Here is a 21,924-nt window from a genome sequence, read left to right as displayed (position 1 = left end):
CTGAATGGAATCATTTAACAATGAGAGGAGATTAAATTACATGAACAAAGGGGAAGTTAAACAGTGCAAAATTCCATTCCAGCTTTCTTAGGGCGAGAGGCAGGGTACACCCTGGACAGGTCACCAGTCTGTCACAGGGCTAACACACAGACACAGACAACCATTCGCACTCATATTAAAACCTATGCACCATTTAGAGTTACCAATTAACTTATCCCCACTAGCTGCATGTGTTTGGACTGTAGGAGGAAGTACCCAGAAAGAACCTACGCAAACATGGGCAGAACATGCAAACACCACACAGAAAGACCCTGGACTGATGGTGGAATTCAACTCGGGACCTTATTGCTGTGAAGCAACGGTGTTAACCACCATGTCACCGTGTTGCACCCCAGTGTAAACTTAATACCCAAAATATCCAATATACCTCACCCAAAGTTCTTATCATTTCTGATGAAGTATGTGCAGGTAACACTTTGGTGAATTTATAGCTAGCAAGCTGTCAACATATACAGTGGCTTGCAAAAGTATTCGGCCCCCTTGAACTTTTTCACATTTTGTCACATTACAGCCACAAACATGAATCAATTTTATTGGAATTCCAGATGAAAGACCAACACAAAGTGGTGCACACGTGAGAAGTGGAACGAAAATCATACATGATTCCAAACATTTTTTACAAATAAATAACTGAAAAGTGGGGTGTGCGTAATTATTCAGCCCCCTTTAGTCTGAGTGCAGTCAGTTGCCCATAGACATTGCCTGATGAGTGTTAATGACTAAATAGAGTGCACCTGTGTGTAATCAAATGTCAGTACAAATACAGCTCAGGTGGGGGAATCTAATAACAAAACGTAAAACGTTTTGCATTTATCTTTAAAGCCCACATCATATTTTTGGACACCACTCAGGCAGCCAGCAATTTAGTTAGAATATTTGGCTAAACATGTTACTCTACTTTTAAACAACTAAGAATATATAATATTTCACGATTACAAAATAAACTGTAAGCAGTTGAATTTTGAAATAACTCTTGTTTTGCATAGTTTTGTTACATTAACCATCTTATCTAGTTTCTACTGGTCATGCAGTGATTTCATGCACCTCCACGGGAGCATGACCACTTTTTTCAGAGCCACTACACTAAAGTATTAACCAAAGGACAAAAAGACAATCATATGGAACAAAGGACTTGTTGGTCTTACCTTGACAGCTGTCAGAAAGCTTTGGTCAGTACCTTCTATTATCTTACCTAGAGGGTAGTGAAGATGAAAGAGTGAAGTTTTAGATGCACCACGCTCTTTTATACCTCACGATTTTAACACCCACAATCCAGCAATGATGTGTTTTACTTCTTTCACACCTATTTCACACATGGGGAAGCTGTCTTTTTATGGCTTGTTAATACATAATAGTAAGCGAAGTAAAAATATACATACAGTCATTTGAGAAAGAAAATGTTCTGAGAAGTGTACAAAATTCTGTGGAAAGAAATATGTACACCCCTTGTAAAACCACATTTAGCAGCAAATTCTTGCAGTAATTGTTTCATATATGGCTTAATGGTCCTTCACATCATTTTGAAAGAATTCTAGCTCACGTTGGAGCCTTGAAAATTTTTTATCATGTATATGCCCACACACACATATAGTCAGGGTCAAAAGTCAAAGTCAGCTTTATTGTCAAAGACCATATGTACAGTCATACACAGGAATTTGAAATAGCAATGCTCCCATGGCCCTGAGTGTACACTAAAAATATAAAGATAAAAAAGTAAAAAAATAAAATAAAATAAAAGTCTTATGTACAATACAATACAATACTTAATTATTTAAGCAGTAGTGTCCAAAGCAATCATAGTAAATGTGGGCAAGTGCATGTGCAGTGGGAGTGGGCCAGTCAGTGAAGGGGCAATGGTGGTGGGTCAGAGTCGAATGTTTGGGGGGATGGGGGGGGGGGGGGGGGGGTTCAGAGGAAATAAGTGAATGCAGGTCTGGAGATCATGAGGGTGAGAGCAGGGGAGTGAATTCAGCATCCTGACTGATGGAGGAAGCTGTCTTTCAGTCTACTTGTTTTGGCCCGGAGGCTCTTCAGTCTCCTTCCTAATATCAGCAAACTGAAAAAGCTATTGGACATATGAGTGAAGTCACCTGTGATTTCCAGATGAGGCGGGTGCAGTAGATGTCCTGGAGGGAGGGATCCTCTCCGCTGCTCTCACTACCCGTTGTAACTTTTTTTCAGCAGGACCCAGTGCAGGAGCCATACCACACAGTGATGCAGCTGGTTAGGATGCTCTCAATGGTGCCTCTGTAGAAGGTTGTAGGGGTTGAGGCTCTTGCTCTCCTCAGTTTGCGGAGGAAGTAGAGTTGCTGTTGAACTTTACTGACCAGTGATGCAGTATTTTTTGACCAGGAGAGATCTTCTGAGATGTGTGCACCCAGGTAAGGCAAGGCAAGTTTATTTATATAGCACAATTCAACAGCACAATTCAAAGTGCTTTACAGAGACATTAAAAAACAGAAACAAATAAAAAGCATGATTAAAAAAAAAAAGAGTACGTTTTAAATTTTAAGCTTAAAAGTAAAACAGTGTGGATTTGGTGCTTTATTCAAATGCAGAACAGGTGAGTCTTCAACCTGCATTTAAATAAACTGAGTATTTCAGCTGATCTGAGGCTTTCTGGGAGTTTGTTCCAGATATAAGGAGCATAAAAGCTGAATGCAGCTTCTCCGTGTCTGGTTCTGACTCTGGGAACTGATAAAAGACCAGATCCAGATGACCTGAGGGATCTGGAAGGTTCATACTGGGTCAGGAGGTCACTGATGTATTTTGGTCCTAAACCATTCAGAGGTTTATAGACCAGCATCAGAACTTTAAAGTCTATCCTCTGACGGACAGGCAGCCAGTGTAAAGACCTCAGAGCTGGACTGATGTGGTCCACTTTTTTGGTCTTAGTGAGGACTCGAGCAGCAGAGTTCTGAATGAGCTGTAGTTGTCTGACTGATTTTTTAGGTAGACCTGTAAAGATGCTGTTACAGTAATCAAGCCTACTAAAGATGAATGCATGGACTAGTTTTTCCAGGTCCTGTTGAGACATCAGATCTTTTACCCTTGAAATATTCTTGAGGTGATAGTAAGATGATTTTGTTATTGTCCTAATGTGTTTTTCTAAGTTTACGTCTGCATCCATCACTACACCCAAATTTCTCGCTGGTTGGTGGTTTTTAGGTGTATAGATTGAAGTTTTCTAGTGACCTGTAATCGTTTTTCTTTGGCGCCAAAGACTATTACTTCCTTTTATTTATTTGGTTTTTTTGTTTAGCTGGAGACGATTGTGGCACAACCAGTCATTAATTTCCTCAGTGCATTTACCAAGAGCCTGTACAGGGCCTCGGTCTCCTGGTGACATTGTGATTTATATTTGTGTGTCATCTGCATAGCTGTGATAGTTTATTTTGTTGTTCTTTATAATCTGTGCCAGTGGGAGCATGTAAATGTTAAACAGAAGAGGTTCCAAGATGGAACCTTGGGGAACTCCACATGTGATACTTGTCTGCTCAGATGTGAAGTTACCTATTGATACAAAGTATTTCCTGTTTTCTAAGTATGTTTTGAACCAGTTTAGTACAGTTCCTGAAAGACCTGTCCAGTTCTCCAGTCGTTTGAGTAATATGTTGTGGTCAACTGTATCAAATGCTGCACTGAGATCCAGTAAAACTAAGACTGACATTTTTCCACTGTCTGTATTCAGACATATGTCATTAAACACTTTGGTCAGAGCAGTTTCAGTGCTGTGATTCTGTCTAAAACCTGACTGGAAGGCATCGTAGCAATTATTCTGTTTTAAGAAGTAATTGAGCTGTTGAGAAACTGCTTTTTCAATTATCTTACTTAGAAATGGGAGGTTTGAGATCGGCCTGTTAGCTGTCAAGATTGTCCTTTTTCAGTATAGGTTTAATTACAGCAGGTTTTAGTGGTTCTGGAAACACACCTGACATTAAAGAAAGGTTGACGATTTGTAACAGGTCTGACTCCAAAGTCTTTGAGACTTTTTGAAAAAACTTGTTGGCAGGACATCTAAACAGCAAGAGGAGGACTTCAGGAACGTGGTGCTGCTTATCCTCTCCACAGCAGCACCATTGATGGTTAGTGGGGTGTGCAGGGTGTGAGTTCTCCTGAAGTCTATGAGGATCTCCTTAGTCTTCTCCACATTCAGGGACAGGTTGTTGTTGCTGCCAGATGGTTAACTTCACTCCTGTAGCAGGTCTCATCGTTGTTGCTGATGTGACTTACCACAGTTGTGTCATCTGCAAACCTGATGAAAAGGTTGGAGCTGTGTGATGGTGTGCAGTCATGGGTCAGGAGAGTGAAGAGCAGGGGGCTAAACACACATCCTTCGGGAGCCCCTGTATTCAGTGTTCTTGTGCTGGAGGTGTCTTTCTGTCAGGAAATCCAGCAGCCAGTTACACAGCGAGGTACTGATCCCCAGCAGATCCAGTTTGTGAATGAGTTGCTGGGAAATGATGGTGTTGAATGCTGAACTGAAGTCTATGAACAGCATTCTAAGGTATGAGTCTCTAGTGTCCAGATGTGTGAGGGCTGAGTGAAGGGCAGTTGAAATTGCATCATCGGTTGAGTGATTTGACAGGTATGCGAAATGGTTGGGGGGAAGAGATGTCTTTATTTGAAGCATGACTAACCTTTCAAAGCACTTCATAATGATGGAGGTGAGTGCGACCGGATGGCCGTCATTAAAGCAGGAGGGAGATAACTTCTTTGCTACAGGAGTGATGGTGGAGACTTTGAGGAACGTGGGAACGACAGCCTGACTCAGTGACGTATTAAAGATGTCTGTGAAGATATCTGTGAGTTCCGCAGCACAGTCCCTCAGTGCTCGTCCCGGGATGTTGTCAGGTACTGGGGCTTTGTGTGTATTGATCCTGGCAAGGAACACACTTTCATGGGAAAGTGTCACCACTCGATCGTTAGGGGGGGTGGCGTCTTCTGTCCACAGTCTGCTTGTAGCCAAGTGGGCTTGTAACCTTTGATGGTCTATATCCCTTGCCACAGCCTCCGAGTGTCTCTGCTGTCACTGAAGCTTTGAGAAATCCTCCTGGAGTACTGCCATTTTGCCTCTATGATGCCACGTGACAGTTTTGCCCTTGCTGTTCTTAGGCTCACCTCATCCCCAGCTCTGAAGGCTGCATGCATGTGACTGCATATTTATATAATTATTAGCTAGGGTTAGGTCTGCAACAATCTGCAACAAGAGTGGGGCACAATCAAAACTCAAGTTCTTTAACAGTGATTAGTGAAAAAGCATTCAGCCAAAATATATAGACAGGAAACATCTGATCTAAGTCTCATCTTTTAAAAATAATTATTAATCATCGCCTCACGTAAGTGTGAAGTACAACCAAGGTTTCCTGTCTGTACTTTGCGGGAGGTCTGACAAGAGGCTTTTAAATTAGATTTTCATCATGTTTTAAACTGTTATATAAATAGTCTTCTGTACTTTGTTCGTAGGACTGCGCTAAAATAGCAACCTAACTGCGTTAAGATGCTCTGATTATCTATCACACACTTTTTTGTCTTCTTCTCTTTTTTTATTTAGCCCCTGACATGATACGTGTATTTACACGTAAACTAGTTTAGATTTTACTACCACTAAAATCTAAACCAGGGTAAACTCAGCAGCCGACTGTCTGTAACGGGCTGAGAGTCACGTTAACCATAATATAACAAGCAGGAATAAACTGATGGACCTCTCCGTGTCTCCACCATTAAACATGTCTCTGGTTGCAGCAAGTCATGAAACGTTTCCCTGTTTCTCTACTATATAATATAACATAAAATATTCAGATAACCAGAGATTGGTTTGCTGGATGTTCTCAGATGTGTGTTATGTCATTTGGATAACTTTCCTACAAGATGAACATAGTGGGAAAATGAGCATTCACTCGCAATTTTTAAAATATAATATATATATTTTTAAAAAAATCTTAGTTTAACATGTACATAGCTTTTGGAACATTTTTTTTATCGTTATTATTTTTCATTTACTTTTTTCTGTTGGTGTTACAGTAAGTTCACCTTTCAACTACTAATGTTTTGATGTGCAGTGAAAATCGCATATTGTGAGGCCCTCTGCATCAAATAGGTTTAGCCTACACAGATAACAGTGTGGTGCTACTGAGTTGATGGGAAGGACTCATATTGTTAAAGCTGAGCAACAAAGGCCACAGAAGCCCTTTAACACAAAATATACTTAAATGTATAAGTTACATTTTGCACTGAATGTTCTGACTGTATTCTGTGACCATGTAGATAAATTGTGTTTCTAAATGATTTTATGATTTTTATTTATCTTTGTAAAAAGCCATGCAGACTGCTGTTGTACTCTGTATTATTGTTTGGCCCCTTTACAAAGGCTAATTAAAACCTCACAAACACAACTGGTTCACCTATGAATGGATTTATTTCACATTTCCAAAATAAGCTTCAAACATTCGACCCACAGGCCAACTGCTGGCTTTGTAGAGTGGACAGTTTCAGAGAAGGAGGGCTACAATTTCTGCTTCTCATTGTTTTGAAACCAGGAAGAATGATCTTGCAAGTCATTATAAGATCACATCATGAGTGAATCTCATCATCAGCTTTACATCCTTCTTACTGACAAACACATTATCCAAAAAGAAACAGGAAGAACTCAAATATATTAATTTTCTTTATAAAGTATCATTTATTAAATATCAAAGTTTTCAGCAATAGTACTTTTATTAAAATAGTTTTTTGTTGTAATTCAACAGTTTGATCCCGCATAAATTCACACTGGGTTGTATGTGACCCATGAAGTAAAAGTCAAAGTGAACTTTATTGTCATCTCTGCCATGTAAATGTATGCAAAGAGACAAATTATAAAGCTCCAGGTTTACACATAGTGCAAATGGCAGGATACTGTACTCTGACATAGAGAATAAGTTCACACAGACAAAGATACAAAATATCAATACAAACTTAAACTGTATGGTTAGTCTGCAGTAAACTCCAACACAGAAAGTATGGAATGATGCTTGTATTGATCAGCCATGTCCTGAGTTTATATACCGTACTCTGCAAGACAGAGTACGGTATATAAAGTGGACAGTTGTAACTTATATGAGCTACACAGTTACAAATTTGCAGTACGTGAAAGTCATAGTCTGGATATAAAATACAATGTCTGAAACTTGAATAGGTATGAAATGATATGAACATTACAGATGCAGTTTACATTCTAACCAGACAGCCCTGCACAGAAGCAGGAGCTGCCACAGCTTTGCCATCTGTATGGCAATGAGAAGATATGAAATGACATGGATAAAAAAAACGAAAGTTAAACATTCTTACACATCTCACACTGCAGCCCTAAACCTTTTCAGGCATTACTTACTGAAAATACATGTGAGACTATTAATATACAAAAAATGCTCAAGTCAAGGAATGTCTTTAAACAAGAAATAACTCTGTCGTCTTACCCTGACAGCCAGCTCAGATCAGTACCTGCCATCGTCTGAAGTATGCTCTAGTACTGATGTAGAAGTGGAGACTTCCTTGGGCTCTTTTCACAGATTGTATTTTTAACTGCTCTAACACCCACAGAAACAATGTGCACTAGTTAATTTCCCCTCACACATAAAACACATAGAGGCACTGTAATTTGTGATAACCTGTTGATGCATTGCAGAAACTGAATAAACAGTTACCAATATAAACTTGCAATAAAAAGTATGTAAGTCCATTAGTTTTATTTTTATGTGAAAACGATCTCGCTCAGGGAGGTTGTTTGGATGTCTTTGTTATATACGGTGTAGCTCGGGCAATAGAGCAGGTCATCTACTGATCAGAAGGTTGGTGGTTCAATTCCTGGCTTCCCCTAGTCTTGGTTAAGATACTAACCCCAAATTGCTCTCTGATGCATCCATCTGGAGTGTGAATGTTAGTTAGAAAGCACTAAGAAAATTGTGCAAATGGGTGAATGCACAAGTTGTGTGAAGCACTTTGAGTGCTCAGAAGAGTAGTAAAGCACTATATAAGAACCAGTCCATGTATATTGGAATTCCCTTACTCCTCAACACATAATTCTTATAATGTAAATTTAATTTAAATATTACTATGAAATTTTGTACATTTTTAATAAATGATTACTTCAGATAGTTGTTTCATGTATGCCAGTAGTTTATAGTCCTCTCTTATTAACCTTTATTAGTTCCTTTATTAGTGGCCAAAGGAGACGGAGCCAACAGTGTGGACAGCCATGCAGACGAAGGAGCTCTGCAGGACGACCTCATGCTGGCGGTGCAGGCAATGGGGATCTGGAAGGCAACCAGGAGGCCAGTGACGAAGACAGAGCACAAAAGGTAAAAGACTAAATGAACAACTAATTAGGAACTAGAAATATAAAAGATTAAATTAGGAAGCAAAGCTCAAGACAAAGAAACCAGGAACTACACAATAACAAAAAATGACGGTCCAAAAGTCCAAAAACACAAAAACAGGCAGCCAAAAACACCTTAGACCATGGCAATTTTTTTAATTACTCAAATGAAACACACGCATTGTCTTTGCTGATGCTTTATTGCTAGATTTTTGAACGACTATGGAAAAGAAGCATAGAGAGTGGCTTACATTGCCCACAAGCATGGCTGAAATATTTTTGCATATAAAAGTCAAAGACAGAATGCCATGAAGTACAAGCACATAGATATTCAGCAGATGGTCAAATCCTTATTCTCTTATTGACTCATCTCTCATCAGTGACATTTAGCATTGAACTCACACATTTACTGACTCCTCATACTTATTCCCAATCTTTCCAAGAAGAACCCCATTTCTGGTGTGGAAAACCTCAGCCAAAGACGGACTCATGGCCGAGGGGATATACTCCTGACACTGGTTCCCACTAAGACTTGGTGCACACTCTACGATGTAGGAAAAGAAGAAGGTCCCATGCTTCAGCATGCAGCTGTCGCTCACCTTCCCTGCTCGCAGATCAAATGAACACTTGCCTAACAGATCACTGTTCCAGTAAGTGTCCTCATCATACACAGCAAATTTAAGTTTGTTTTTCATGTTGATGGTGATGGTTCCAAACTCAAATGTTTCTCTCCATCTAGGGTTGTCATCATTACTTATAATATCAGTGCGCTTTTTCTGATCACCATATGTCACCTCCACTGAACCATCTGTCTCAGTCCACTTGTCACCATACAGACCCTTTGCATAAAGTTTGAACACCTTTAAGGTTGCCAGACCTTTCCCAGCAGGACAGCAGTTTGACTTGATGTTCTGGTTACTGTTGCAGACACAAGCACAAGGATCTCTTGCGTTTGATCGGTGCCCAATCTTACAGGTTTCTGAACATTTCTTCAGCACTGCATTTTTCTTAATGTACTGCTCCACTTGTTGCTTCAGTCCTGCCCTGGCAGGATGATTTAATGGCAGTATGGTGTGTAGGGGTTTTAAGTTGTATTGGACCACATCAGGGACACTTTTAAGAGAAATGAGCCAGTTTTTATAGGCCGAGGGGTCAGATTGGCCTGCAAAGAGGATATCACCTCCATCAATATCTCCACCAATGGCTTCTGTGTGCCGCTCATTAAATGAACTGCTGAAACTTTGATTAGACCCCAACTTGTTTTTCTTTCTCTGACAGTGTTCATACTCTGCTTTAATACGGGCAGAATTTGCAAAAGTAGCTGAAGCTTCAACTGACAAACAGTCACTAACATCAGTATCTGTTAGTCCATTCATTGTAGCCATGCAGGTCTTGACAGCAGTGGTTGCTTTAATTTCACCTCCAAGAGACACTTGTGTGATGTAATGTGTTCCATAAGTGTCAATCAGATTGTGATATAATGGCGCAGTTTTAGAGGAATAAGGGGGAATGGAGTCAACTGCCGGCTTGAATTCCTGACTCAAAGGAGGACTTGTTGCCAGTCTGTAGCTGTGGAACAGAAAAGCATATAAATGCATTAATGTCTGAACCATTTTATTTGAATCACTTTAGATTTTTCTTTCTATTAATTCAAAACAGAATCACAATACTAAGGAAACTGCCTCAAACTGTTGAGAAACAGGTGTGTCAAACATATGACCCACAAGTGAATCTGATCCAGTGTTTTGCACCAGGAAGCATTTTTTTTAAAAAAAAAATCATTATGAAATGATCGCATCTTTACTCAGTCTTAACTAGAGGTACATCATCAGTTTTACATCGTCTTACTGAAAAATGCATTTTAACCATGGCCAGCAATACTGAGGAACAATAATTAAGCTACAGACAGAAACAGGAAAAACTCAGACTTAATGATCTGATTAGTAAAAGTATGATACAATGAATATAAAAATTTTCAGTATATCATTTCTTTACATTTGACAATGTTTTTAATAGTTTTTTATGCGATGGTTTGGCTGCTCCACGCCACATAAAGTGCAATTGGGTTATACATGGCATATACAGTACTGGGAAGGTCACCTTTAAAATGTATTCCACAGAATACATGCCCCAAAGTATATTTTGTAACATATTCCTTTACCTTACTCAATCAGAGTAACATATTCTGAATACTTTGGATTACTTAATATATTATCATGCTTTTTACAACTACATGAATGTACTATTGCTGTGTGATTTATTACTATTACTGCAGGTTACTCGCCATATCAATACCAACTAGATTTTTAAATCTTAATATAAATGAGTAACAGTAGGGGGGACATTAGGTAAGGCTGCACTTTTTGCAGCTCGTATAGAAAACTATTCCGCGCGTATATAAAACAGGTCCACGACTCCGAACCGTAGTAAAGGGACCTCTGACTAATACGTCGGGTTCTGTGTCAGGCTCGTAACCGAAAACTAGCTTTACTTTCTTGTCTGGGTCAACTTTGCTAGTGAGAGACAGAGAGAGGCGTTGAAAGGCTGCTTCAACGGAACTTATTGTTTCGGAGGAAAAGACGAACACAGTGTACAGTCGAGTCTTAATAGCTTACTTACAACTGCGCTCGTCGGGCACTCTTTTTGGCTGCAGTGGTTATTATTATATTTACATGCTTCCATCTCCCGTTTCTGGTTTGTCACAGCTCGTACTTTTTGACTCTCCTTTTTCCTCTCTCCCTCGCGCTCACAGACACATAACGGGAATGGCAGTCCATTCTCCCTGCAGCGCGGACTACACTGCCCATAAGGCTACATTCTTTAGGGCTATGCCTGTAACACTCTGCCTATTGCCTTCATATTAAATACTTTTTTGAATAATGATTTTTAAAAATATGTCTTCACGACATTATGCGGGCTGCAAGTAGGGGTGACATGGGGCGCGGGGTTGAGACACAAGATTTTCAAGATTCAAGATTCTTTATTTGTCACGTGCATGGTTATACAGGTATAACACGCAGGGAAATGTGACGTGATACGCTCCTCGACCGTGCAAAGAAAAAAAGAGAGAGGGACAGACAGAACTTTATATACAGTGAATGAGTATATACAAAGATGACATTATGTGCAGCAAATGGGTGAGTTATGCAAATTATATAAATAGAAATAAAATAAAATAAAACAATGTGGAAATTTACAGCTTGTGTACATTGCGTGGGAAGGGCGTTAAAGTGTCTTGTGCTTTAGCGAGGCCAGAAGGGTCAGGATGATATGAGAATGTGGTGATGAGTCCTGTCTCAGTCACTTAAAGATGATGGGTGGGGGGGGGGCCTGATTCAACACACAAGCAATAGAGCCTCTTAATGCGTGTTTTGTTTGGGTTTCCACCAGCGTGGAATTACCAAAAATAGGGAACAGTCTAACACATGAAACAGGAAAAGACCACCGTGTACTCCATTTAATTCAACAAAGTAACTGTATTCTGAATACCACCTTTTAAACGGTAACTGGAACGGAATACAGTTACTCATATTTTGTATTTTAAATATGTAACGGCAGTACATGTATTCCGTTACTCCCCATCACTGGGCATATAATTACGAATTGTTTGACACCACTGCTGTAAAATAAAATAAAATAAAAAGTCTCAGTAAATTTTAAAAAAAGAAGACAAATATCCCCTGACATACTCACCTATAGAATTTACAGTTGATCGAATGGTGTAAGAAGGTGTAGCGGTCTTGTTTTGACTTTTTCATAGCAAAGGTGGAATCTCTTGAGTGAGAACCTCCAAAGCCAACCCCAACTGTTACTGAAGGATCTACCGGGATGTCAAGGCCAATTTTCCAGTTGTTGGATACAGATGATGTCGAGTCATTGACAAGAGTTTCAACAGAATCATAGACCACACTGGAGACCTTCAAACTGCACTTGGGCAGGGTTCTCCAGTCCACCACAGCAACAGGGACCTTCTGTTTCTCGCCATTCATGTAACGGTTACAGTACATCCTACAGCTACCATTTCCAATCTTCCATGTTTCAGTGTCGATCACATAGGCACCTTTTCTCTCCATCGTCACAATGTCAAAGCCTTCACCACCCAAGTTGTAACCAGGGACAAAGTGAGCCTTTTCACACTCCTGTGGTGTACCAATGAAGCTCACACTGGATGGAAGGCACAAGGGACTCCATGCCCAACACAGGAGCAGGACGTGCCACAGCTTTGCCATCTGAATGGAATCATTTAACAATGAGAGGAGAATAAATGACTTTTTTTATATGTATAAGTTTGAATATTTCATTTTTTCTAATACAGAAAAGTAGTTTTCACACATGAACAGCAGTGAGACCAGAAATGAACCAGAAACGTACAACAAATGCTCAAGTCAAGAAATTTCTTTAAACAAGAAATAATTCTGTCGTCTTACCCTGACAGTTGACAGCCAGCTCAGATCAATAGCTTCTGTCATCTGAAGTATGCTAAAGTACTGATGTAGAAGTGGAGACTTCATTGTGCTCTTTTCACAGATTTTATTTTTAACTGCTCTCACACCCACAGAAACAATGTGCACTAGTTTTGTTTCCCCTCACACCTCAAGCACATGGGGCAACTGTAGCTTGTGATAACCTCTTGATGCATTACAGAAACCTAATAAACAGTAACACATTATTTTTTGAATAATTACATGAAACACACATGCATTGTCTTTGCTGATTCTTTATTGCTAGATTTTTGAACTAAGTGCATTACAGTTTTGAGTTCTCACAAGCATGTTTGAGTTCAAAAAATATTTTTGCACACAGAAACACAGAATGCCATGAAATACAAGCACATAGATATTCAGCAGATGGTCAAATCCTTATTCTCTTATTGACTCATCTCTCATCAGTGACATTTAGCATTGAACTCACACATTTACTGACTCCTCATACTTATTCCCAATCTTTCCAAGAAGAACCCCATTTCTGGTGTGGAAAACCTCAGCCAAAGACGGACTCATGGCCGAGGGGATATACTCCTGACACTGGTTCCCACTAAGACTTGGTGCACACTCTACGATGTAGGAAAAGAAGAAGGTCCCATGATTCAGCATGCAGCTGTCGCTCACCTTCCCTGCTCGCAGATCAAATGAACACTTGCCTAACAGATCACTGTTCCAGTAACTGTCCTCATCATACACAGCAAATTTAAGTTTGTTTTTCATGTTGATGGTGATGGTTCCAAACTCAAATGTTTCTCTCCATCTAGGGTTGTCATCATTACTTATAATATCAGTGCGCTTTTTCTGATCACCATATGTCACCTCCACTGAACCATCTGTCTCAGTCCACTTGTCACCATACAGACCCTTTGCATAAAGTTTGAACACCTTTAAGGTTGCCAGACCTTTCCCAGCAGGACAGCAGTTTGACTTGATGTTCTGGTTACTGTTGCAGACACAAGCACAAGGATCTCTTGCGTTTGATCGGTGCCCAATCTTACAGGTTTCTGAACATTTCTTCAGCACTGCATTTTTCTTAATGTACTGCTCCACTTCTCGCTTCAGTCCCGCCCTGGCAGGATGATTTAATGGCAGTATGGTGTGTAGGGGTTTTAAGTTGTATTGGACCACATCAGGGATACTTTTAAGAGAAATGAGCCAGTTTTTATAGGCCGAGGGGTCAGATTGGCCTGCAAAGAGGATATCACCTCCATCAATATCTCCACCAATGACCTCTGTGCGCCGCTCATTAAATGAACTGCTGAAACTTTGATTAGACCCCAACTTGTTTTTCTTTCTCTGACAGTGTTCATACTCTGCTTTAATACGGGCAGAATTTGCAAAAGTAGCTGAAGCTTCAACTGACAAACAGTCACTAACATCAGTATCTGTTAGTCCATTCATTGTAGCCATGCAGGTCCTGACAGCAGTGGTTGCTTTAATTTCACCTCCAAGAGACACTTGTGTGATGTAATGTGTTCCATAAGTGTCAATCAGATTGTGATATAATGGCGCAGTTTTAGAGGAATAAGGGGGAATGGAGTCAACTGCCGACTGGAATTCCTGACTCAAAGGAGGACTTGTTGCCAGTCTGTAGCTGTGGAACAGAAAAGCATATAAATAAGTTAATTCAAATTGATTCCAACTATCAACATCAGAGAGATGTCAAACATTTGACTCACGGGCCAGATCTGGCCCACCAAAAATCTGGTCCACTGGATGGCTTTTCAAAATGGAAAACTGCTAAGAATAAGCTTTAGACTTTTCACATTATTTTGCACCAGGAAGCACTGTCTTGCAAGTGATGAAAATAATACTTTCAACTGAACAGGAAACTCGTCATCCATTTTAAATCCTGCTGACAAACACATTACTCATGACTATCTACACCAATTAATAATGGTTTAGCCATAGAATGAAAAACTGTAACATTATCAGCTGTTTTGTAACATGGTGAATGCTTTTCACTAGGGCTGGTTATCACTTTCGATTTCTATAACTGATTCGATTCCAATTCAATTCGATTTTGACTCAAACATTCATAAATATTTCATTTCTGACCATTTATCAGTACATATCCATATTTTTATATCTATGTATAAAAACAAAGCTGACACTTGTGAGACCACATCAGTGGTGTAATCATCACAGCAGATACCTTTGTGTCAAAGTAAGTGAAGATAAAACAGAAAAATATGAATGAGTTTTTCCTATCCTGACTTTTTATTGCAGATACGCACCTTAAAAATATTCTCCAGTAGATCAGGTAATGTGCAACATATGAACATTATCTGATGCTGCTGAAGTCAAGCAGAGCAAAGTTACAGAGGTTTTATTCGGTTTTGTCATTATTATTGCAAAAGCTTATATTTCTTCGCTATTGAACAGCAGAAATTCGGCTTTCTTGGCTGAAAGCACTGAATAGACGGTAGACTGGTGCATAACAGAGTAATGCAGAAAACAGAGATTTTTAATGGCAAACTGGTCTTGAAGTACAGAGTGAGAGAAAGCCATGCAGGAAGTGTGATTTTTTTTCCTGGTGCAAGCAAAACAGCAAGAGGGAATTTGTTATGTATAAGCCAAAATATATTGTGTGCTATACAAGCTATCACCAGTAGTGGGCACCACGCCCTGTTATGTGCTGTGAAGTCTGGAAGACTTGGCCGTCTACTGTGCATGTACTGACTGCGTGGCCAAGTGTGGATGGAAAACAAACAATAGCATGGTGAAAGGACTTCCGAGCTGTGGATTCGGTGAGCTGCTTTTTCTACAACGAGTCAGAAACGACAGTGTTGGCTGTAGATGCATCATGGCTGGAATGATTGGGCAGATGGATCCCTTTGATGATGCTGGTAAGCAGTGGGCAACATATATTGAACGTTTTGAGCATTGCATCCTGGCTAATGACATTCAGTCTGAGAAACGAGTGCCAGTGCTGCTGTGTGATGGGTCCCAAAACGTATGGTCTGCTGCGTAACCTGGTAGCTCCAAACAAGCCTGCAGTATGACAATATTGTGGGAGTTTTGCAAAGGTTCCGGTTCCACAAGAGGAATCAGGGGGAACAGGAAACAGTCGCACAGTATGTGGTGGTGTTGAAAAGACTGTCAGAACATTGTGAGTTTGGTGTGTATCTGGAAGATGCTCTACAGGACAGATTTGTTTGTGGATTAAAGTGTGAAACTGTGGAGAAGCATCTTTTGACAGAAAAGGATCTCATGTTCTGCAAAGCAGTTGACTATGCCATGTTGGCAGAGACAGCAACACGTGAATTCAGCAGTTAAGTGGCTCTCTTAAAGTGAACACGGTGCTGTCGCAAAAAGGTGATGGATGCCATCGCTGTGGGAAAATGAATCATACTGATGATGACTGCTGGTACAAGGACCGTGACTGTCACCAGTTGGGGAGGAAAGGCCACACGAAACGCATGCGTAAAGGTAGAGCCAGAAGCAGCCAAGATTGGAACAGGAAAGAGAAAGACGGAAAACCTGAACTGAAAGGTAATGCAGTTAAACACAGAGTTAAGGACAAAAAGAGAAGAATTCATCATGTTGCTGGTGAGGAAAGTGAAAGTGAATGAATCAGATCTGACACTGATAGTGAGTTGGAACTGTATTCATTGTCTCGAAAAGAGAGGGATTCACTTATCTCCCTGATGCCTGTAGTTAACGGGAAGAAAATGAAGATGGAGCTGGATACAGGGGGTGGCGTGTCTTTGCTCCCATGAGAACAGTACAAAAGTATGCTGAGTCAGTTGCTGCTGCAACCCACTGACATCATGCTGAAGACATACACTGGGGAACCGCTGGCACCAGAGTGGTTGAGAATTATTAAACTGAACTTGAAAGACATTCATGCCAGAGAGCAAAGTGGAAATGACAATCTGGGGGCTGTGCTAACAAAACACTCAGCTGTTTTCTCTAAGGAGTTTGGGTCAATGAAAGGAATTAAAGCCAGATTGATTCTTAGGCCTGATAATGTAGCCAAATTCTGTCCACCATGTAACATGCCTTATGCTCTCTGACCTCGAGTGTAGGCTGAACTGAAACGCCTGACTGAACTTGGGGTCTTCACACCAGTGGGGCATAGTGCCTGTCAACAAGAAGGATGGCTCAGTGAGACTGTGTGGGGCTTTCAAGGTCACTCTCAATTCACAGCTCTGTGTGGATAAGTACCTACTTCCACGCATTGAGGACCTGTTTGCTTCTCTGGCAGGGGGTCAGCATTTCAGTAAGCTGGGCTTAGCAAATGCCTATCTACAGATGGAGGTAGAAGAGGAGTCTAAGAAGCTGCAGACTATTTTGACTCAAAAAGGGCTGTTCCGTATCAATCATTTACATTTTGGTGGCATCACCAGTGTTGTTTCATATTGGAAAAGATTGGGCCAGTGTCATACAAAGTGAATGTGGGAGCACAAGGAGTGTGGAAACGTCATGTGGATCAGATGCTGACATGTCCTGAGCCAGTATCTCAGCAGGTTGCACTGGATCCTCTGACAGGCACTCTTCACCCTCCTGCCCTCTGCGAGGTGCAACAGGAGTCACCGGACTAAGACCACCAGGTACCAGTACAGCTTCTTTCCTACAGCTGTCAGACTCCTGAACTCTGCCTCCTGACATCTGACCCACATTAAACTCATGGACTGAACAATACACACACCCACAACCACCCATTACTGAACACACAATGGACAAAAACAAACAAATGGCCAACTGTACCATCATACACACAATAATAACATGGACTGAACCACCACTCACAAACACTAGCACTTTATATAACCTCTGTGGAAATTAGCCACATATCTCACTGATCTAAACTGCACTACTGTAAATTCTGTACAGACAATCATTCTGTACAATAATAATTATAGTTCTACAACTGTTTATAACTTGTATAGTTCATATTTCTGTATAGTTTCATATTTTTGTATAGTTTTCATATTTATACCCTGTTCATAGCCTGTACATAGCTTGTACACTCACTACTGCCTGTACATACTTGTAGTTATAGCATATTCATAACTTACCTTCATACCGTGTACATTGTAACATACCATAATAGACCCATATTTTGTACCCTCATACCTATAATAGATCCATTTTTTATTGCTAATATATATTTTGTAATATATCTATATTATTGCTAAAGCACTTTCTCGATAGATGCAAACTGCATTTTGTTGCCTTGTACTTGTGACATGTGCAATGACAATAAATTTTCTATTCTATTCTATTCTATTCTATTCTAAATGTCACCAGCCCAGAGTGATAGTGACACCTTGCTCCACCCTGGTACATCTCATCAGGAAAAGACTGTTGAACAAGTTCTGCGGACCACAATACCTCCAGAAACACACCAGTCTATTGAAACACTGAGTGTATACAGGTTACAGAAATTGTTAGACATTATCTAGTGAGGGTCACTAAGCCACCCACTTGTTACCGTGTTGTAAAAAAAAGAAAGAAAGAAAAGAAAAGAAGAAAAAAGAAAAGAAAAAAGTACCATTTAGGTTAAGTGAAATATTTCTGCGGGCAGTGCTGCGGTCGCTTACCTTAGTGGGGAGAAGATGTTATGTATGAAATATACAGTGTGCTATACAAGCTATCGCCCCTGTTATGTGTGTGTAACTTTCTGAAGTCTAAGGAGCTTGGAAAGAAAAACACCGCACTTCTCTAAGTTGCTTGAAGATGTTTCACCTGTTTTAGCTATTTGGCAGTTGTTAAACCAGTTTTGTGAGCTTTAACCTGAGATTCTGGCGTTTCTGGCAAAATACATTAATATTTAAAAGTCGATTCGGGGGTTTAATAAATCGATATCACATTATTCAAACTAAAATCAATTTGAAGGGTGAAAATCAATTTTTAAAAATTACCCTTACTTTTCACATCATACAATAAAAACATGTAAAAAAAAAAAATAAATATATATATATATATATATATATATATATATATATATATATATATATATACATATATATATATATATATAATGATTTGATTATTCCAGAACACTCCCTGACCCTGTGTGTGTGTGTGTGTGTGTGTGTGTGTGTGTGTGTGTGTGGGGGGGGGGGGGGGGGGGGGGGGGGGGATGTTTGACACCACTGCAGTAATTGTAATAAATACTTCAGTGACATTTTAAATCACTCTTGATGCTAAACTAAAGAAGAAATACATTAAAAAATAAATAAATAAAAATTACTCAAATAAGAAAAATATCCACTGACATACTCACCCATAGTAATGACAGTTGATCGAATGGTGTAAGAAGGTGTAGCGGTCTTGTTTTGACTTTTTCATAGCAAAGGTGGAATCTCTTGAGTGAGAACCTCCAAAGCCAACCCCAACTGTTACTGAAGGATCTACCGGGATGTCAAGGCCAATTTTCCAGTTGTTGGATACAGATGATGTCGAGTCATTGACAAGAGTTTCAACAGAATCATAGACCACACTGGAGACCTTCAAACTGCACTTGGGCAGGGTTCTCCAGTCCACCACAGCAACAGGGACCTTCTGTTTCTCGCCATTCATGTAACGGTTACAGTACATCCTACAGCTACCATTTCCAATCTTCCATGTTTCAGTGTCGATCACATAGGCACCTTTTCTCTCCATCGTCACAATGTCAAAGCCTTCACCACCCAAGTTGTAACCAGGGACAAAGTGAGCCTTTTCACACTCCTGTGGTGTACCAATGAAGCTCACACTGGATGGAAGGCACAGGGGACTCCATGCCCAACACAGGAGCAGGACGTGCCACAGCTTTGCCATCTGAATGGAATCATTTAACAATGAGAGGAGATTAAATTACATGAACAAAGGGGAAGTTAAACAGTGCAAAATTCCATTCCAGCTTTCTTAGGGCAAGAGGCAGGGTACACCCTGGACAGGTCGCCAGTCTGTCACAGGGCTAACACACAGACACAGACAACCATTCACACTCATATTCAAACCCATAAGTAATTTAGAGCTACCAATTAACTTATCCCCACTAACTGCATGTCTTTGGACTGTAGGAGGAAGCCGGAGTACCCAGAAAGAACCCAAGCAAACACAGGGAGAACATGCAAACACCACACAGACCCTGGACTGATGGACCTTCTTGCTATGAGGCAACAGTGCTAACCGCCATGCTGCCCCCCAGTGTAAACTTAAACACCAAAAATATCCACTATACCTCACCCAAAGATCCTATCTTTTCTGACTACATTTGATTTTGCTCATGTGAAGTATGTGCAGGTAACATTTGAATTCATAGCTAGCGAGCTGTCAACATATATCCTGCTTCTTCCTCACTCTATCCAGGCAGCTTTGTCTACTTTGATATTCTAATGTACATGAATCCTCAAGAGTGAAGAAGCAGTCACCATGTCAGCCTGGCGACAGTGCTGAAGAGAAGCCTGGGGTTGTTCTTATTTTCTTTAATCAGTGATGAATGGCAAGGTGTAGCTTTACAGGGGGTTTTATTTTATAAAGCAAGAAACTCTTTTTCCAGCATAAATAACATAAGATAAGATAAGATAACCTTTATTAGACCCAAATTTGTTGTAGACCTTCTAAATTACTCAGACACCATCTCCTCTCCAGCTAATGGGTTATCTGCTTTAAGATGTGAGTACAAGAGTTACACCAGCAAGCCAAGTACTTCTGATTCAAGGCTTTCAAATTCTGAGGAGCTAAATATGATGTAAATTATAAGTAAATAAATATGATGATCAACTAGTAAATAATTTACTAACAGGGACTGTGAGGGAGATTATATCTCTCGGCCGGCCTCAGAACACTTTGGTGTCCCCCAGATAAGCCACATTTCTAGAAATAATAGTTGCTCCCTCCAAGTGGGATGGATGCTGTGTCTAATAACAAAACATAAAAAGTTTTGCAGTTATCTATAAAGCCCGTGTCATTTTTTGGACACCACTCAGTCAGCCAGCAATATAAATAGAATATTTGGCTAAACATGTTACTCCTTGTAAACAACTAAGAACATATAATATTTCACGATAACAAAATAAACTGTAAGCAGTTGAATTTAAAAAAAAACTCTTGTTTTGCATAGTTTTGTTACATTAACCATCTTATCTAGTTTCTACTGGTCATGCAGTGACTTCGTGCAGCTCCACTGGAGCATGACCAATGTTTTCAGAGCCACTACACTAAAGTATTAACCAAACGGCAAAAAGAAAATCATACGGAACAAAGGACTTGGTGGTCTTACCTTGACAGCTGACTGAAAGCTTTGGTCAGTACCTTCTATTATCTTACCTAGAGGGTAGTAAAGATGAAAGAGTGAAGTTTAGGTTGCACCACGCTCCTTTATACCTCAGAAATTTAAAACCCACAATCCCACAAAGACGTGTTTTACCTGGTTCACACCAATATCACACATGGGGGAACTGTTTTGTTGTGGCTTGTTAATATGTTCCAGTAAGTGAAGACAGTCATATGAGAAAGAAAATGTTCTCAGGAGTAACAAAATCCTGTGGAAAAGAATATGTACACCCCTTGTAAAACCACTTTGAGCAGCAAATTCTTTCAGTAATCGTTTCGTATATGGCTTTAATGGTCCTTAACACCATTGTGGAGGAGTTGTGGCTCATGCATATTTATATAATTATTAGCTATGGTTAGGTATGAAGTCTGCAACAACAGTAGGGCACAATCAAAACTGAAGTTCTTTGTTAGTCTCAAAAAAAAAACGTTTTGTGAGTCTTGGGGAAACAGTGATTAGCAGAAAAGCTTTTAGCCAACATATGAGAATTGCTCATCAAAGTACCTCAAACTCAGCACTGCACATTCTTAGCAATCCACAAACAGTTATCCATATAGGCAAAGAACAAGAAAGATTGACAGGAAATAGAGACATGATACCCTTTTACAAACATAGAATATCAGACTTTGAAACATCTAAGTTTCATCTTTTAAAAATAATTGTTAATCCGAGCCTCACGTAAGTGTAAAGCTCAACCAAGTTTCCTATCTGAAAGTGTCCGCAGGTCCTCCCACCATCACCACTGCAACTTG

At 40.0% G+C, this 21,924-nt stretch overlaps 2 protein-coding genes across 2 annotated transcripts; both read right to left on the bottom strand.

The window, feature by feature from the left end:
* Positions 1-8,597: 8,597 nt before the first annotated feature.
* On the bottom strand, positions 8,598-12,927 carry LOC147328490 (perforin-1-like). The gene is made up of 3 exons (XM_086297703.1): positions 12,844-12,927; positions 12,110-12,645; positions 8,598-9,985 (listed from the first exon to the last, which is right to left on the bottom strand). The coding sequence occupies exons 1-3, from the start codon at positions 12,925-12,927 to the stop codon at positions 8,815-8,817; spliced, it is 1,791 nt and encodes a 596-aa protein (XP_086153829.1). The 3' UTR covers positions 8,598-8,814.
* Positions 12,928-13,235: 308 nt separating this feature from the next.
* Positions 13,236-19,671, bottom strand: LOC147328489 (perforin-1-like). Its single transcript, XM_086297702.1, has 2 exons — positions 19,136-19,671; positions 13,236-14,494 (listed from the first exon to the last, which is right to left on the bottom strand). Exons 1-2 carry the CDS (start codon positions 19,669-19,671, stop codon positions 13,324-13,326), a joined length of 1,707 nt encoding a protein of 568 aa, XP_086153828.1. The 3' UTR covers positions 13,236-13,323.
* Between the last annotated feature and the right edge of the window lie 2,253 nt (positions 19,672-21,924).

Source organism: Aulonocara sp. 'chitande type north' Nkhata Bay, linkage group LG6, assembly GCF_057382095.1.
Source record: "Aulonocara sp. 'chitande type north' Nkhata Bay isolate Kocher_YH1m ecotype deep benthic linkage group LG6, A_spYH_male_GT1.1, whole genome shotgun sequence".
NCBI classification, from domain to species: Eukaryota; Metazoa; Chordata; class Actinopteri; order Cichliformes; family Cichlidae; genus Aulonocara; species Aulonocara sp. 'chitande type north' Nkhata Bay.
This window is presented reverse-complemented; position numbering and strand designations above follow the sequence as displayed.

What these genes read in the sequence shown, in the direction of transcription:
- LOC147328489 (XM_086297702.1), bottom strand. Translation starts at nt 19,671, where the DNA reads ATGGCAAAGCTGTGGCACGTCCTGCTCCTGTGTTGGGCATGGAGTCCC. An exon ending in ATCAACTGTCATTACTATGG is followed by an intron (nt 14,495 to 19,135) that starts GTGAGTATGTCA and finishes TCTGTTCCACAG; the next exon opens with CTACAGACTGGCAACAAGTC.
- LOC147328490 (XM_086297703.1), bottom strand. Translation starts at nt 12,927, where the DNA reads ATGAAGTCTCCACTTCTACATCAGTACTTTAGCATACTTCAGATGACA. An exon ending in GCTGGCTGTCAACTGTCAGG is followed by an intron (nt 12,646 to 12,843) that starts GTAAGACGACAG and finishes GATTCCATTCAG; the next exon opens with ATGGCAAAGCTGTGGCACGT. An exon ending in ATCAACTGTAAATTCTATAG is followed by an intron (nt 9,986 to 12,109) that starts GTGAGTATGTCA and finishes TCTGTTCCACAG; the next exon opens with CTACAGACTGGCAACAAGTC.